This window comes from Heloderma suspectum, chromosome 4 (assembly GCF_057233095.1).
Source record: "Heloderma suspectum isolate Gila_16-S chromosome 4, 16-S_ref, whole genome shotgun sequence".
In the NCBI taxonomy this organism is placed as follows: domain Eukaryota; kingdom Metazoa; phylum Chordata; class Lepidosauria; order Squamata; family Helodermatidae; genus Heloderma; species Heloderma suspectum.
Window position 1 is genome coordinate 239,565,764 of NC_139461.1, and position 18,721 is coordinate 239,584,484.

General features: G+C 41.0%; 1 protein-coding gene and 1 non-coding gene across 2 annotated transcripts in view; both read right to left on the reverse strand.

Annotated features, from left to right (window-relative positions):
- The window catches only part of GNAI3 (G protein subunit alpha i3), a 34,613-nt gene that overhangs the window by 1,223 nt on the left and 14,669 nt on the right, over positions 1 to 18,721 (reverse strand). Inside the window, exons 3-8 of the mRNA XM_084852865.1 lie at positions 16,900 to 17,041; positions 15,417 to 15,574; positions 11,191 to 11,319; positions 6,229 to 6,358; positions 5,663 to 5,816; positions 37 to 247 (exon numbers count right to left, since the gene is read on the reverse strand). Coding sequence (XP_084708991.1) covers positions 57 to 247; positions 5,663 to 5,816; positions 6,229 to 6,358; positions 11,191 to 11,319; positions 15,417 to 15,574; positions 16,900 to 17,041 — 904 coding nt within the window. The 3' untranslated portion in view covers positions 37 to 56. The remainder of the gene's footprint in view (positions 1 to 36; positions 248 to 5,662; positions 5,817 to 6,228; positions 6,359 to 11,190; positions 11,320 to 15,416; positions 15,575 to 16,899; positions 17,042 to 18,721) is intronic.
- On the reverse strand, positions 9,410 to 9,550 carry LOC146348333 (small nucleolar RNA SNORA57). Its single transcript, XR_014790897.1, has one exon. It is a non-coding gene; the product is annotated as a small nucleolar RNA SNORA57 (small nucleolar RNA).

Consider the following 18,721-nt stretch of genomic DNA (forward strand, 5'->3'; position numbering starts at 1 on the left):
TAAAGCTCAGAGTAGCTTGCTAAGTTCATAATGTACCTTTCTCTGACACTCTTGTTTTAGTAGAGTCCACATTCCTTCAGGTTGTTTTTAATTATTACATCTGTAACAGCATCGAAAACAAACTGCACATTCTTGGTGTCAGTGGCACAGGTGAAATGGGTGTAGATTTCCTTGGTGTCTTTTCTTCGATTCAGATCTTCAAACTGGCACTGAATGTATGCAGCTGCCTCTTCATATGTATTCGAACCTAGAAAAAAGAAGGACATAGAACGTAAGAGCAGCTCAGATGGCTCAAACCAAAGGCCTATCTAGTCCAGTACCCTTTTTCCCACAGCAGCCAGCAGATGCTTATCCTGCAAAAGCAGGATAAGAGGGCAACAACTCTCTCCTGCTGTTGTTCCCCAGCAGCTGGTATTCAGAAGCATCCAATTCTGGAGATATACATACAGCCATCATGACTAGTAGACACCTTATGCAAACCTAAGCCACTTTTCAAGGACTTTTAATTGACTGCATAGCTCTTCTGAGAAAGAAAGAATTATTGGCATTCACACTTGTTCCAACTGCAGTATTTCATATTAGTGGTGATTAGATACATCTCTTGCCAACGTTTTTGGCTAAAGAAATGCTCCTGGGCTTAAGGAATAGTCTGAAGATGCCTGATGTAGCTCTGACATTAAGGAGATCTGAGTCTGGTTAATACCTAGGTGAAAGGTCCCCTGGGAACCCTACATCTGCTATTCTAAGCTCCTTGGAGGAAGAATGGGATACAGCAACCACAAAATAAGGGACCGATTCATATTAGAAAAAAGGGGAAAATGATAGGATGAACTAATCATGATATGAGGTAGATAGCCATGGCGATGAAAAGAAGGATAGGGATCTTTAATAGAGAGTTAAAAAAAACAAGGGCTGCCAACCAGAAAGCTGTAAGTTCCCATGACCCAATTGGGTTTTTCTTTTTCTCTACACAACAGAATCCCACAGTGCATGGCAAAACCATTTTTGAAACTCAGGAGAATTTCATGAAGAACTTGCAATGTGACATGGGGAGCAGCACTGCTCTTCAAAGAAAACATTGATGGGCATGTACACTTCTAAGCTTTCTGCTCTACAGCCAAGCATCGCTCAGTGTAAAGTATCAGCTCTCTTTGACACATAGGCCCAGTTTTATGATTTAACTGCAAACACTATCACACAGACAATTCGTATAATTGCTTTCATGTATACAAAGGCTTTCCAGTGAAATAGCCTTGAAAGGTTCTTGCTACCACTACTCACTTACTGACAAGGTATGTGGGCAATGATCCACAAATGCTCTCACCAACTATCATGATTTTTTTAAACCTGGCAAGTGCAATGCAGGTACCAGATGACTATGCCTGGTTTCAGACAACACAATAACCCACTCTCAAGGTTGAGTACAGGTTGAGTGTGGGTTGTCATTGAACTGTAAGTTATCATGTTGTCTGAACCCAGCTGCGCTAACAAACCAAGGTTTGTAAATCACAAACAACCCGCTGTTCACAACCCAACAACAAACCATGGGTTCTCTTCATAGGTTGCTTGTGATTAACAACCCATGGTTTGTTAGTGTGGCTGGGTTCAGACAAGACACACAGTTCAAAGGGAGGGGGGAGAAGACCACTACGTCCAAGGGTCTAAAATGACTTAGTTGTACCATTGAAACTGGCAAATGGCTAAGAAAATCTTCTACCATACTTCTGAGGAAAATTACACAAAAGTCTTGCAGATAATTAAGAAGCTATGGAAGATGACAAAAAACAGCATTAGTAAGGGCTAATTTTAGTGTCAGGTGTACAATACAATGGATCCCATTTCATCCATGGATATCAGAACACGCTTGCCTATTGTACATGCCCTTTATACACCATTCAGGCTTGAAACTGAAAATAGTCCTGAAAAAGTATTAAAATCATCAGCCATTCATTTCTCAGCAGACGCCATCAGAGATTATTCCAATGTTAATGGAATCACTTGTCAGTACATGAACTTATTAGGGAATTTTAGGATCTTTTGTTTAATCCATTCATATGCTACATCATGATCAATATACAACTATTCGATCAATATACAACTGGCTGCACTCCTTATTGCCTTTGACCTTGGTCCTGTGTCCAACTGATTTTCACTAGCTAATTCACTGGCTTGTCACATTGTAAAATATAGCAGTGAGTAAGTGCCAAGAATTGTATCCAGCCCTGCTCTGTTTCCTCTGTGCTGGGTCATAAGTTGATAACCACCAACAGCAACATTGTCTGATCTTGTTTGGTCCCAGCCTTCAAGGAACTCTACATCAATAAGGGTTCCACCCTTAAAGGTGGTCTAAAAATAGTATTAAATAAATAAATAAAATAAGTAGGAAATGGCTTCTAGCTTCTTGGTCAATTGTTGGTTCAGTTCAGCATTCTTGCCTAGGTGTCTCTTCCTTGTTCTGCTTCCTTGCTCTGCACTACCTGGATTTTGAGTTCTTGCCTGGTGCAAGGTTTTGGAAGATCCTTTGCTCCTTCTGGTGAAAAGGTGGTGAGCAAAATCAAGAGCTGGGGTGATGTGGTGCAAAGCAGAAGAGCTGCTGTGGGAAGTGGGTTCAGTTCTCCAGGCCCAGACTTGTTTCTCTCAGATTCCAGGTGATAAAGCAGATCAAACCATGTGCCAAAGCACAGTCAAAATAGTATTGTTTTAGCACTTAACACACTCGAACAGACACAAGTCCATTCTATGCTATCAAGGGCATTTTCAGCACCTGGTGATGGCATTCTGACTGAGTTCTTAATCATGGTTGATGATACTACAAATGTTTTGATTAAAATTCTGTCCTTTCTAAAAGCCGGATGGATCAAAGGGTATATACTTGCACAAAATGCTGTTTAGTTGACTTGCTTGGACTGAAATTAACAGTTTATCCTCTATGTCAGGGAAATGGGATTCTTGTATTTGACTTTAGATAAGTATTTACCAGGCTTAGGAATAATGGTTATCTTAACTTCACTCCAAGACTATGAAATACTGCTCTTGTTGTTGTTTTTAAAATGCAGAATGAGAAAAACCCAATGCGTTTTGGGATTTATTTCATACATTTTTTAGAAACCCTGTAGCACAGCAATCCAAGATGGAACTTTGTTGTACCTTTTAAGAGGTGTTTCAATCATTTGACTTTATAATAGAGGCATCCACATACATCATATTGGAGACTAATATGTTAAGAATTCGTGTGGAAGTTATAAATAGCTCTACTAACCTTTTAGAGGGATTGTCTAAATTATACAAATTCATATAACACTTTTTGAGCTGTTGGGGGCGATAACTACCCATCTGGCTTTGTAACAGGAAAACTTAATTTAGCTAAGTATGGGTTATAGCACAATCCTGTGCACGTTTATTCAGAAGCAAGCTCCACTGTGTTCATTGAGTTACCCAAGTTAAGTGTGGATAGGACTGCAGTCTTAGATGAGCTAAAAATGATCCGTTCCCTTCTGGAGTCCCATTGTTCTTAAAATTTAAGGCCATGAAGTCCATTGGGCCAGAAGCCAATCTGAAATAGCACACATGATTCCATCTAAAAGGCTCTTTTTCCCCTATCTTCCTTCTGGTTCCCTTTTCAAATGTTTCTTAATTCTAACCCAAAGGTCATCACACTCCTAGATTCTCCTAACATCTGTCAGGGATGCTCTGACTTGGATTCCTGCACTGAGCAAGGGGTTGGACTCAATGGTCTTGTAGGCCCCTTCCAATCCCACTATTCTGTGATTCTATGAACCCACACTCAACCCTTCAGTGTGGGTTATCATGTTGTTTGAACCCAGCCATTGTGTTGGTAGGCTTACAGCCAAATCTTTATGAAGTGACTGGGTAGCTTAAGCCCATTAATTTTAATGGGCTTAGGCGAGAATTCTGCTTGGAAAATGGAGCTCATTGCAGCATGGAAGGAATCAAGAACCACATCAGGAGGGAGCTTATTTGGCTTAGCACAGAAGTAGTAGCAACAGAAGGCATTCAAGGTAGGAAAGGGACCCAGAGAAAGGCATTGTTTGTAGTGCACACACTCACTTCACAAGTACACTCTACTGCCTAGAGATGTGTGCCAGCACCACTAAGTGTGTGTCTGGTACTGGGGTGGGTAGATAGTCCATACAATAAGTTGACAGGAAGCAGGAAGACTAGCAGGGTCTTACTTGCTGCTTCCAAAAGAGTTAGGTGAGCCTTACAGGTGCCTGAATTAAGTAATTAAGTCGGGTTAGATAGCAGGATTGTTATTCGCTTAAGAAAAGGCACTAAGTTGCCTCCCCATCAGCACAATCCTATGCATATTTACCCTAAATGCAGCCTAAATCTTCCAAGAGCAGAAATGTTTACCAGCAGCAGGTTATTGCAGGGTATTTGCTGGGTAAATTTTCTTAACTTTAGTTTGTTTAGTGTAAACAGTGCTGCAGCTAGTGGCTGCCCTTAGCAAGAACTAGGCATAACTAGAATGACCCTAAAAGCCACCTTATTTCTTTGATGCTCAGAGAGCTCAAAAAACAAAACAAGGAAACACCTCAAAATGCTGAAGAAAACATTTTATTCATGAAAGCACTCCAACTAAGTTGTTACACCTAAATAATTCTGAATGTGACCATTCTTCAGAAACCATCAAAACACATCTTTAAACCCCTCTATTAAAAAAAAAAGCATGGATCAAATGTTGCACAAGCAGAACTCCACTTATGCAACAGGACTTTTTCTGTCTCCTTTTCTCTGCAGCCCCCAATCATCTGCTCCAAAGGGTCCTCCAACCCTCCCGAGCAGATTTTGAGGGCACACAGTGGGGAGAGAGAATTGCATCTGTCCTGATCCCATTGACAGATGTAGTTCCATTGATGGAAAAACTTCATTGTATTCCACATTGTTTCATAGATGCTTCTACTGAGATCCCATGGGCATTTGAACAGTAGTTACAGTGTAATCTCATTAGGGCTATGAAGCTAAGCTACAATTTGTGGAGACCTATATGGAGGGACATAGACTCGGCCTTCTACCAGTAGTTAGCAGCTGATTACATGCCCAATACTTGCTGTGCTGTGGGAAAAATTCTGTGACAACTTGAATGAATTCAAGCAAATAGGACACAGCCAGGTGGTGGGAAAGATTGCACTAGGTATGCAGCTCATGGTGAAGCCCATAATCAATGGCATGAAGTGCACACAGGACCAGTTTCAGAAATGGGGCTATGGAAATCTTGTTTTAGTGATGAGGAAAAAAAACCCTTCTAGGTCTCTCAGATATCTTTTATGAACTCTACAAGTTGAGTTTCTTATCACATATAATAAACAAAAGGGCACAATTTGGTGTAAACATAATATTAGACATCTGCTTCCATCAGAAAATACAACCCTGGACCATAAGAAAGAATATGAGATATTCAAGACAGAAGAACTAGTAATAAAACAGAGCCTATCGTAGCCTAAGACCTCTCTGCTTTCACCTAATCGAAATACTACTAGACAGCCCTCTCTATATTTAAAAGGCTGAATACAGGATGAGCAGAGGGAGAAGACAATGTACATATACAGAGGGCACAAACATTAAATGCCCCCCAGCAATCTACTGCATTTATTATACATCTGCCATTTTCATCCTATTGTTCCCATTATTTTTACCTTACCTGGATATTCTGGGTAGCAAATAGTTAGTGGACTCCTCCTTATCTTTTCCTCAAACAGATCTTTCTTGTTCAGAAAAAGAATGATTGATGTATCTGTGAACCACTTGTTGTTACAAATGCTGTCGAAGAGTTTCATACTCTCATGCATACGATTCTAGGGAAAGCAGGAACACCACAGTGAAAAGGCAGTACTGGAGCAACTTCATTTAGTTACTAACTGCAACAATGCTGCTAGTGCAAAGAATGTAAATAGTTAAAGCTGATGATCACAGAAAAGGTACCAGCAACCCTTTGGGCAAACATCAGAATTCCTACAAAGATTAGTCACAAAGCAGCCCTGAATCCCTTTGCCTGCTTTTACTGCAGGAATTTTGAGAATGCATACAAGAAAAGCTTGCTCTTACACCACTTTGAAACTTGGTTACCATTCGTAATTTTCAAGGCAGCCAAACAGCAAAACATTGGACTAAGCTTTCTTAAACAAGCTACACAAAGCTTACGGTTAATTCCTACCACAGTTCACATCATGCAGACTGTAACTAATATTTAACTCTATGGCAACATACCATTTCTTCATCCTCAGCAAGGACAAGGTCATAATCACTGAGAGCTACGCAGAATATAATTGCTGTTACTCCTTCAAAGCAGTGGATCCATTTCTTACGTTCCGAACGCTGACCGCCAACATCAAACATCCTGACAGAAAGATAAATGACTTGAAAATGATGCTACACCAAAATGAAAGTGAAGTTGCCTGTTCAGTGCCACCAAAAGCTCACAATAGGGGGTCCTTTAATAAACTGAGTAAGCCTTGCCATTAGTAGAATCTATCATACTAAAATCAGCAAGAAGGATACTCTTCTGACATTCAAGTTTTATTGCAAAACTGTAAAATGCTAATCTTTTCTACAACAAGCAATCACAAGGAGGCCTCTAATAACCGAAAGTGTAATCAAGAGCCAGATGAGTCACTGAGACTATTAGGTCACGTTCCAGTAGAACTAGTGTGTTTACATGAATAAAAAGCTCCCAGGATCTTCATCCTTCACTTAGGGCTATGGTACTTGGCAGGCTAATACAAAAAACAGTAAAAGCCATAATTTGAGAAGACCGAGTAATAACTTAAGACAAAGTAAGTTCAGTTATGATAATTATGGATATCCTGACACTTGATCATATGAACTGTCAGCAGTAGTCACCACAGATTGTTGTCTCTCTAGTAACTCAGGCTAGAATGGAAGCCAAGCTAGAATATAAGCAATGATTCTTTTGACAAGGGTGAGTGGGTGGGGAGGTATTATCAATCTCCTTTTGTTGAAACATGTATTGCAGACGTTGTAAACTACTGACAATAGAGGGCATAATTTAGCAATCTTTAGTAACTTACTGAATCGTGACTGCCTAGCCTACCACCACATGCTAGAAGATGATGGTCAGCATCTCCTGGTAGAGATGTAAGGGGCTCACGATCCAGGAAAACACAAAATAACTGCATCACAATGGCAACAATACCCTCCTTTTTAAGTATCATCCAGAAGTGTACTAGGAAGAGAGAATTCTCTACTATATGTTATTGACCGAAACATTCCATTAGCCTGCCTCTAGCTGTGGTAACACCTGAAAAGGAACCAAAATTTCAAGACCCCAATTCTGCAATGTGAATTCACACTCTGAAATGGTAGACAGTAATGATATGGAAAGCACAAGTATCATATTCAGCACTATGATTTCCTGTTGGAGTGCAAAGAAAGGACAATAATGCCATGAGAAACACAGGGATATGCCTCATGACATCTGCTATCAAACACAGAGGGACACCTTGCTCAACATGGAACTGGAACGTTATGCTAGCACCTTGTTTATAATCTGCTGCTGCTTGGGAATAGCATTTTTCTTGGCTCCTTCTGAACAACATTTTTTGATTATGCAAATATGATCATATGATAATCACTTTACAATAAGTAGATAATGCACTTACAAAATTATTTATTTTGGGCGAGCTAACCTGCACCAAACTTTTACAAGCAATAATACAGGAGGAACAGGGATAGGCAATCTGATGCCCTCCAGATGTTTTGGACTACAACTCCCACAGACCCCAGCCAGCATAGCTAGTAGTCAGGGATTATGGGAGTTGTACTACAGAACATCTGGAGGGCAACAGGTTGCGTACCTCTGCGGCACAGCAAGCAGTTCTGGTATTTCAAGTTCCCTTAAAGGAGGGGTGCACAAATTGCAGGCTGCATGAGAATCTTGATGAAGCCAGCAGGACCCCACCACTTTCCTCCATAGCCAAGCTGATCACAGAACTGCGTGGAGAAAAATCTAATAGCAGTGCCAGAACAGTGATCTTGCTGGGGGGTGGGAAAGGCAAAAGCCTCTTCCAAACTCCAGTGATTGGAATTTGCTGTTTTCCCATCACTAGTTGAGGTGGAGAAACAGTGATCTTGGCGGTGATCGCCTCCCCCACTCCACAGTGATACCTAGATCTCCACAGGCATGGAAGTAATGCCTAAACCTTCCCAATTCCTGCACACTGAGGTGTGGAACATTGGGGGGTGGAGGAGGGATGCACATATGTGCACATACACACTAGTGCAGCAGCTGAGCCCCCAGCTGACACAGAAGTAGGCCCTTGGGGACTAAAAAGGTTGTGTATCCCTGGTTTAAAGGATTATGTACAAAACTACAGACCCAGATAGGAGATAGTATACAGCCTTGTCTTATGGTAGAAAAGGAGTAATTTGAAAAGGCACTTCCCTGAATGGCACACCAGGCCAAACAGATACTCTATTCCATTAAGACTGGCTAATTTCAGGCTTGCTTAAAGTAAGAAGCTTAATGTAACTCATCCAAATTTTGGATGTGCCCTTTATTAGTTATGGATCAGATTTTTGTCTGCTTGCATCCACAGGGACAACTTGGATAGGCTCATTGGGGGGGGGGCGGGGGGAGGAGGGGGAGGGTATAGAAAAAAGGTCAAACAAAAGTGATAACTATACTGCTTTAAAAATATGTCTTAAACACATGACACACTCCTCTGACTGGTAGTTTAAAAATCAGAACAAGGTATCAAGCTACACTGCAATTTACTACATTTTCTAGACTAATTAATAATCATTACATCAGAACTTGAATATTGCATACTAAGGCAATTTGTAGCAAATAAGTCATACACGGGAAAGGCAAGAGGCCAAGCAGCTCAGAAAGAACGTATTATTTAAGTTACTCATTTAAATAGCACTTGAAAAAAATGGAAATATTTGGCAAAGCTTAGCTTCTTTGTTTTAATAAGAAACCTGTATTAGCAACTCCTGGCATATTCAAATTTTATATATGAAGAATCAAGACTTGAAATAACCACAGAGCCACTGGGTGGCTAAGGCAGGAATAAGCAGCCTTGGGCCCTTGGCCTAACTTTAAAAGACCTCTGCAAGAGATCAGTTCAGACCTCTGGCAAGAATGATCCGTCTCTCCCATGGCAGCCTGCTCGGACTAGTGGCAAAGAGAGAGAGAGAGAGAATGGGGGTTGCGGGGAGGGGGGGGTCCTAGCCCCACCCACAGATGCATTTTTAAAGTTGTCCTCTATTTTGATTGATTGGAACACAGCGTAGGATGTATTATCTCCAAATCTTATAAATCATCCCCTGCAACCAATGGAGTCCCCTCTCAACAGGCTCCAGGTTTTATATCATGCTACAGCCTCATCATGAGCAGCAACGCACTGAACAAAAAGGCAACACAGCCCTTTGTCTCAATGCTTGAGGATAGAACCAGCAGGTGGCAAAGCCTCTGGCACCAAAGACAGAACACCGAGTAGGTATTCTTTTACCTACAGACATTACAGAGCTGGACATTGCAAGACCCAGGCCTACCAAGGAAAGGAGGCATTCTGGCTTTGACCCCTGAGGGAATGTGGTCCTTGAGAGAAAGAAGGTTCTCCACCCCTAGTTTAAGGAAAGTGGAGGTAGACGGATCTGAACTTTGGTTACCCAAGTCCAATGCTTGATTCACTGGAATACACAAATTATTCTGCATTCACACAATACTTTAGCATACAGATATTATAAACCTTGTCTTGATATTAATATGTATGAGGATCATTATTCCCATTTTACAAATTGGGAATAGAGGCTCAACCATGGTAGTTTTTCGAAGGTCATTCTGTGATTGCTTTGACTAGGATTTAAAGCCCAGAACCAAATAACACTGTCCCCACCCAATCCCACCTTCCTTTGGTCTACTTTTAGATTTTGCTCTATCTTTGTAAAATATATTCACAAAATATTTGTCAGCATTCTCCCAATCAACTGGAAAGGTGCAATTAAAAGCCATATGCAAGTGAGTCTTGTCAGCAGAAATCCAAGCAAAAGTAGTTACTCATTTTGCCATATACAGAAGTATTAAAACACTGTAAAATAAATTGTATATTTTTATCAAAGTGCATTTGAGAACAAGCACTGTTAACTAGTCTAAAGTGGAGCATATGATCTAAAATGAGCATTTGTTTAGCATGGTGGCAGGCGGGGGAGTTCTGGGCTTCAATGCATCCTTATGTCTGGCATGAAGGATAAGAGGGAATAGTGAGGAATTCATACTTAAGGGGATACTGCCTAGGTCAGGCTAATTACATTGGGGTGGGCACATGCTTGCAGGGAAGGGCTCCTTACAATTTCCTTGTTCATACCTCAAAGTGTCTAAAACCTTTGAGCTCTATGACCTTTGTAGCAAGTCTTGCACCTGGAGGAAGGTCAGCTTTTGCCAGTCCCACTCATTCTGCATGGTATATTTTACAAAGGTGTGGGACATCGACACTTAATGGTAACTGCAGAGCCAAGAGGTTTTAAAGGCTACACTTAATGAAATTACTGCAATCCCTGTAAGGATCCATCAAGGTGGCAAGCTACATGGAGGAACATGGGTTATATGTCACCCACCCACTTAAGTCACTCTGTGTGTATTCCAATGGGAAATACACAGCCCTGTCTTACATCAAGCACTATTAATGGCAAGCATTTTATCACCTGTGCATGCTTCCCTACCAATGTTCAGTACTACTGACTGGTTAGTACTATCTCTACAGTTTTGCTGAGAAAGCCATGCACAGTTCAGAGAGCCACGTTAACTTCAGCTCCAATTGCAACAGAGCAAAATAAATGCATGGCAAATTGGAAAGTCTCTATGGTGGGCTTTTATCTTTTAAGCGTCCAATAAAAATATAAAACAGTAGCCAATATCCTTTTAGTATATATGCTCCTGTAAAGCAAGGGTTCAGTACCTGTGTCTGTGATCCCAACATAAAAGCAGCTGAAAGAACAAAACAATGAAAATAAAAAAGTGAACTGATACCAAGAATCTCCAGTAAGAACAGAATTTAATGACAGAAGTATTGCATTATGAGAACCCAGAGTCAAACTAAGCCTGCATCATATGTATAAAAGAAAAAGCAGTAAATCTTACACTATACCCCAAAGAAATTGTGGTGCGACAGAATACATAACTTGCACCTTGCAGTCCACATTACTCACTTGAAGTACAACTCCTTGAAGGTGAAGTGTGTTTCTACAATGCCTGTTGTTTTCACTCTGGTCCGCAGAACATCTTGCTGGGTTGGAATGTAGCTCTGCTGGGATATTCTGTCCAAGTCGTTAAGGTAGCTAATGGGGGTGAGGTAGAGTAGAGACAAATACATTCTTCGTTCAAGATAGTACATAGAATATATTATTCCTGTGAACATAGATGTCTCCAGGCATTATCCTCAGACTACCTTATTCTCAACCAGATAAAAATTTTAAATTCTCCTCTGCCAGATTCTTTTCTTACATAGCATATACTGATTCCATGTTAATACATCACCTAGTTTGCAGCTGAACTTAAACTGGAGCCAATTAACATTTCTGAGTTCTTTATGAGAGCCCTACATTGAGAGCTCCCTTAAAAATGTAGCTTGTAAAATGGGGACTCAATAGTTTCCAAAACAATTAGCAACACTCACACTATAATTCACTAGTTTTAGAGCAGTCAGTAAATACAATAGCTTGATCCAAAGTAGTCCCTAATCCGATTACAATTTTAGAGTGTAGCGTTCTCAGGGTAGGGATCGGGTTTTTTTTTACTTATGTTAGTTACTCTATAAAGCACCACGTATATCAATGGTGCTATACAAAGTAATAATAATAATAAATAGTTATAAGATATAGAAGAGATGCAACACTGAAAGAACGGACAGTTACCTCTACATTGGTGGGCAAAGGGATGAAACACAACACACACAAACTGAAGAACATGCGATAGAGATTGGTAGAATTGCAAGCACCATCCGGGGCCTGAGATATGTACCACTGCCTGAGTTGCTGAGATGATGACAGAAACTTCCTGGAGATCACTAGGAAGGAGTTGAGTGTAATGCAGCGGTTAAGAACATCAGTGATGAGTCAAAGTCCCCAGTTAAAATCTTATTCAGCCACAAACCGACTGGGTAGCTTTAAGCAAGCCACTGTCCAACAGCCTCAGACATAACCCACCTAATAACAGACCTACATTAAAGGATTGTTGTCTGGAGTAATGAGTGTATATGCATTTTGAAAACTTGGGAAAATGTTATATGTATATTAAATATTATTATTAGGAAGACCTCCTATTCACCACTGTGTAAAGAACAAGATCCAAGTCTCTCTCTAGTTCTATGGATACTCAAAAGAACCAACAGAGTGTCAACCCATAGTGATAAAAAGAATAATGGGTTGAATCCAAGGGTTTACTTCCTCCAATGGAAGGAAACTTTTGGATCCAATCCAGTATCTAGAGTGTAATCCAAACACCTAGGCCTCTCATTGTCAGGATCAATTTGCCATCTCCTGAAAGAAACTTTTCTATGTCATGCTATAACACCTCAAGTCATGAAGAAAATGATAGTAGCACCACCCATAATGGCAGACTTGATTCCCTGCATGCTCTTTTTATCTTCACAGCCTCAGCATTACTGCCTGGCAGCTGGGTGGGGTACAGATGTAACAAACAGAACACTATTTAGCCTTATAACACCCCTGCAAAGTAAATTATGATGTGAGATAGGGAGTTGGTCTAGGCTAACATAGGCTTTATAAGATGAACAAGACTTGAATCTAGATTTCCCACACTGAAACCCAACACGTTAACCATTGTATAATACTCTGGCTCTAGTCTATGTTTTCCTACTACAGGAGGGATTTCAGGACTGCAGTTTCTTTCATCACTACATGTTTAGCTCAACCTTTTCACAGACAGCCACTCCATTTCACATCCTCTTGTTTCTATGAAGTTGCCCAATCAGTAAGGCAACTTTAAATGAAGAACATAGCTGTTGTTTGAGATGCCATCTCTTTGCTGAGGCATATTCTTGAATAGGGCTTTGATGTTAACTAACTCCATTTGGGGAAGGCAAAGTTTACTATCTCAGCTCCTTGTGATAAAGAATATGTCTGCTAGGAAACAAAGATCCTGTCAACCCTCCATACTAGACAAACTACAGCTATGTGAAATAGCACTAGAGGTTTATGGTAGCTCACATTGTTACTTCATTTATTTAATACCTCGCCTTTCTGCCTACATGGGACCACATTAGAAGGAAGAGCACAGTATCCTGCTTTTAGATTAGGCAATAGAGAACCAAACTAAAACCAAAATGCAAGTCAATTAAATGACAACTCCAGGCAACTGGCTCTAAAGTTAAATGCTCGAAGAAGAATGCAAGATGTGCTTCAAGTCTTAAGAGCCATTAACAGCGGTTTGATAACAAGAACCAGTGAATTATTTAAACAGATGCTATGCTTCCCCTATGTGGGGAAGTGTAGTTATTTGCATACAGTGTTGTCAGGTTTCAACAACAAGCTTTGAGGGAGTTAGTGCTACTTCATCCGGTGCTGCAAAGAGCTGATCTAGCAAGTATCTACTACCAAGAGATTAATACACTGTTTGTCCATGTGCTATGAAGTTTTTTATACATTGGTGGACTCCGCTGGTAAAAGGAAACTTCATCCACCACAAATGAAAAAATCTAGGTCCTAAAAATCTCCACAAAAATCATGGTTAAATCCCTGAAAAATTATAAAAAAAATATTGTTGAACAAATATAAAATACTTCAGCTTTTCTCCTAAAAATTAGGGAGTCTGGATCTGTCACACATTCCACCATAGCAGTTGTGGCAAACTACTACACAGAAGTGGTTTGCTCTGTAAAAAGAAGCACTTGCACAGCAATGCCCAAGAAAAGACATTCAGCGGACACATTCCCCATAATCCTAGACAGTCTTATACTGCTGTTACAGGTGTAAATGGCTTCTACTGTTGTGTCTTCATGCTAAATAAATGTAAATCATCTCAAGACAGCACAGAGGTGCTGCATAAACCATGGGTTGGCTCCAAAGAAAAGCCTGTGGGAGGAGGCTGGCAGAAGTTGACTTTCCCATACCCAAGCCACCAGAAAAGTTTCCCTAAAAATTGCTGGAGGCACCTTCGAGTGGAGCTTTCACTCCCAAAAGGTGTCTCCACACAATTTTCGGGGATACCCCTTCCCCCTCAGCCCCTTGTACCATAGCCCAATCCATTTAGCAGGGTATGGGGGGGCTGCCAGGGGGAGAGGGTGGGGAAGTCAGCTTCCATCAGCCCCCTGCCATGGGCTGTTTTTCTGGATCCAACCCCATAGCAATAGCCCAATATTCTAACAATGTTAATAGAAGTTCTGGAATGAAACAGTAGGCTGAGTTAGTGTCCACCAAAGCTACTTGAAGCAGGAAAATGACCATTTTAACAAATGCTGGAGGGGGGACACAGGGGACAGCAATTGAGGAAATTTTCCTCTAGTAATTAATATAATTATACATCTCTTGTTTGTTATCCTGTATCACATTTATACTTCTAATACAGGGATGGGGAACCTGTGGCACTCCTGATATTATTGGACTACAACTCCTATCAGCCCTGACCACTGGCCCTGACTAGGGCTGAATGGAATTGGAAACAACTTTGGGAAGGCCACAAGTCGCCCAGCCCTATTTCTAGCACTATGGATTTCAAACTGCTCTAATAAACCTCACTAAACTGAGAACAAAAGTATAAAGATCCTCGTGGCACCTTAAAGACTAACCAATTTGTTATGGCTTAAGTTTTCATGGACTTGAGTCCATTTCATCAGATGCATGAAGCGTTGTTCTTAGTTGGCAGGCTACCCCTATGGAAGTTGTTACATCAAAACAATGTGGAACTCTTCAAGTTCAGCCAAGACAAAACAAAGATGGACGATTTGTGAAATGACACTTTTATCAAAAGGGAAGGATCAGTACCACTTTGTTCTGTAGCGCACTTCAGTTCCAAGAGGGAGATCTCAAAAACGCCATTAAAAACAAGATTGCCCAGTGTCCATTTTAGCAGATAGCGAAAGTGAGTATTGTTGGGATTGACAGCTCAGCCCTTTCCTTTGACACACAGAGCTTGCTGAGATCAACTAAGCATAATCCATGGAATCTTCAAAGACAAGCCTCCATTAACTCTCCAGTTTACCAAGCTTATGGAATTTTCCCGAAATCCATTTTTATATCCTCACACCAAGAGTTTCCCCACAGCCTTTTGAGAAATTCGTTAGAAGTACTCATTCGTGCCACAATAACTCTGCAAGATAAATAACAGTTCTGAAAAGTCAAATATAATGTTTATGAGAGTGGTTAAGAGAATGAGGTCATCTGTGAAAGTGTTTAAAATCTATAAAAATACTTCTTACTAGGATGCAGAATCATTAAGCTGATATTCTCTTGATCTGCTGAAGCATGCTTGAACCCCAGGATCTCTCCATAACCGCTTAATCACTCCTGCTAGTTCAGGAGTCATGACTCCCTCCTCTGCACTTCCTGCTAGTACAAACAACTGGCGGGCATCATCCTGCAGACAAAGATAGGTTAAATACTGCTGTTCCCATGTGCAGCAGCATAATACATGGCTTAACTACAAGCATTGGAAGAATTGTTGCTCAGTTATAGTTTGCAGGGGTTTGGTAGATTACCTCCCACCCACAACCAGTGGACTTTTCCCTTCCCCAAAAGGAAAGGAAGCAGCCAGTTGCTAATTGCAAAAACCATTATTTGATGCACCCCACAACCATACTTCACATAACAGGGTCTGCTAGTCTGAACAACCAGAAAGAAGGCAAATTGTGGTGTAATATATTCTCAAAGAACTGCTCAGAAATAAGTTCATTCAAGTTCTACTATGAAATTCATTGGAATAAAAATTTCAAGTGCTAAAAAATAAAAACTGATGTTTATGAAAATAAAAAGCTCAGTTAAATCAGATAATAAAAGCTGCAAAGCTAGTAGCTTAGTACCATGTTAAACAATAAATTCAGGCAAAATGGACTTTCAGGAAGTCAGATATTTGCATTTACAAGTAAGCTATAACCGCAGATTAAAGAAATGAAGCTGGAATTTTAGAAAGAAAAGCTGTATAAACCTTCATAACGTGCCATTATCAAAAGTCATGGATAAAGTTTTAGGGTCTCTCAAAAGCTGTCACAACCTATCACTGTGCTAAAAAAAGGGAGAAATGACTGATATACAGGAAGGTGTTTGCCCACTGATGATACAAAAAGGCACTGAAACATTAATTAAAGAAGCACAGTGACAAGAGGCTACATAATCAACAAACACTGTAGAGGCACTGCCTGAACCGTATAAGATTTCACAAAAAAACATTCTGAGTAAGCTTACACAGGGCAACTTACATTATATAATAATTTAAAAGCAACTAAAAACAATATTAACAATAAACAGCTGAAAAGAGCCTAGTAGAATGGATTAAAGAGTTAATTAAAAGCCTGTATAATTTTTTTAGAAGTCTTTGCCTAGTGCTGAAAAGATAAAGTAGGCACCAGGCAAACTTCCCTAGGGACGGGCACTAGAAGTAAGAAGACTATTTTCCAGTCACCACCTGCCTAACCTCCAAAAGCATGAACCCAGAGAAGGGCCTCAGAGGAAGATCTTAATGTGTGGGCAGGTTCATATGAGAGTCCTTCATGTTTCCTGGCAACACTGAAGTAATGGCAACAAAACACTCAAAGCAGAGTATTAACTCCTTCTCACATTATGATCAGATGCATACCACTATTTTGTATTTATGTGTATTTCCACTACCAATTTCATGGTAGACAACTACTTCAAAACTTCATTGACATTATCTCCAATACTACTGAATCAACACAATGTACTTACAGCTCTGGCAACTTCACCAAAGTCTATCTTTAGTCTTCCCATTGCTCTTATTATTGCAATGATAGATTGAATAGTATTGCTATAGACAACCACTTTATACTGCTTGCATTCTTCCTCTGAATAGCCATCCTCATGAATGATTCTGGAAAAGAAATAAATCTTAACCAGTTAAGTGGAAGGTCCAGGGCAGAGCAATTGCCACTCAGCCATGAAGCCCACTGGGTGACTGAGTTGTCATGAGAATATGAAGAAGAGGAAAGAATCATCTGTACCTACCTGAGTTCACTGGAGGAAAGGCAGGGTAAAATTGTAATAAATGCATTTGAATTTCTTACATCTATATAAATATGTTGTCTGGATTCAGACATCACAGTAATCCACGATGGGTTAATTAAGCCATGATGGGTTAATTAACCCATCATGGGTTAGTGTGTGTTCTTGTGGGAGTTTTTTAACCCACGATGGCTTATTTGGCCAAAATACCCCACTTCGAGAACCCACGGTCTGCAGAGTAGGTTATTTAACCCATCGTGGGTTATCGTGTCACCTGGCGGTCACTGTGGTTTATTTTGGCCAGCTACAGAGCTGTGAGGGAAGAGCAGTCAAAATCACTGCTGCTCTGCTCTTCACTGGCTTAATGCTTAGGAACACGTTAAAGCAACCAAGCCAGCAGGGTAAAGGGGCCAGGGCGAAATGAGCAGGTCTGGATCAAACCTCATAGCCAGCCTCCCCTATTCAGGAGGCACCTGATGCATCATCAAAACCCAGCACCCTGAGGGCAGAGAAAATCCAAGGTAGCTAGAAAACTTTGGGGGTTTGCCGGATCTGGACAAAGCTTCATACACAGCCTCCCCCAGTCAGGAGGCACCCAATCCATCATCAAAACTGTGTGATCACTCACTAAGCAGCAACAATCCCGAATGCACCAAAAAGGGGGAGATGCCTTCAACACCATGGGGGTTTGCAGGATGGGGACCCAACCTCATAGCCAGCCTCCCCTACCCAGGAGGCACCTGATGCACCCCCAAAACCCAGTGCCCTGACAATGACAGCAGCAAAAATCCAAGGTAGCATAACACCTTGGAGGTTTGCAGGATCAGGACCAAGCTTCATAGAGATGTTATGGTCATTTGCTAAAGTGCAATTCTCCCCATAGCCATTGCTGATGAAGAGGCTTTAATGTCTTCCCAATATGGCAACTGTGAATTCATGCAATTTCACAAATTCACAGTGGCAGTACTAGGAAGACATTAAAGCCTCTGTCAGCAATGGCTATGGGGAGAATTCCGCTTTAGCACATGAGTGTTACATCTCTATGAAGCTTGGTCTTGATCCTGCAAATCTCCAAGCATTTATTGCCACCTTTGATTTTTGCTGCTGTCAGTGTCAGGGCACTGGGTTTTGAGGGTGCATTGGGTGCCTCCTGAGTACGGGAGACTGACTATGAGGTTTGGTCCCCATCCTGCAAACCCCCAAGGTTTTCTAGCCAACACCCCCTTTTTGCTGTACTTGGGATTTTCGCTCCCCTGGGGTAATTGCGCAGGGCTTTGATGGTAGATCGGGTGCCTACTGACTAAGGGAGGCTGTGTGTCATGTTTGGCCCTGATCCTGCAAACCCCCAAGAGTATATAGCTACCGCCGCCTTTCTGCAGCACTTGGGATTTTCGTTCCTCTGGGGTAATTGTGCAAAACCAAAATTGGTTTTGATGCTGGATCAGGTGCCTCCTGACTAGGAGAGGCTGTGCATTAAGTTTGGTCTCAATCCTGTGAACCTCCAGGGTCCACATCCCCTCTTTGCTGTACTCAGGATTTTCGCTGCTTG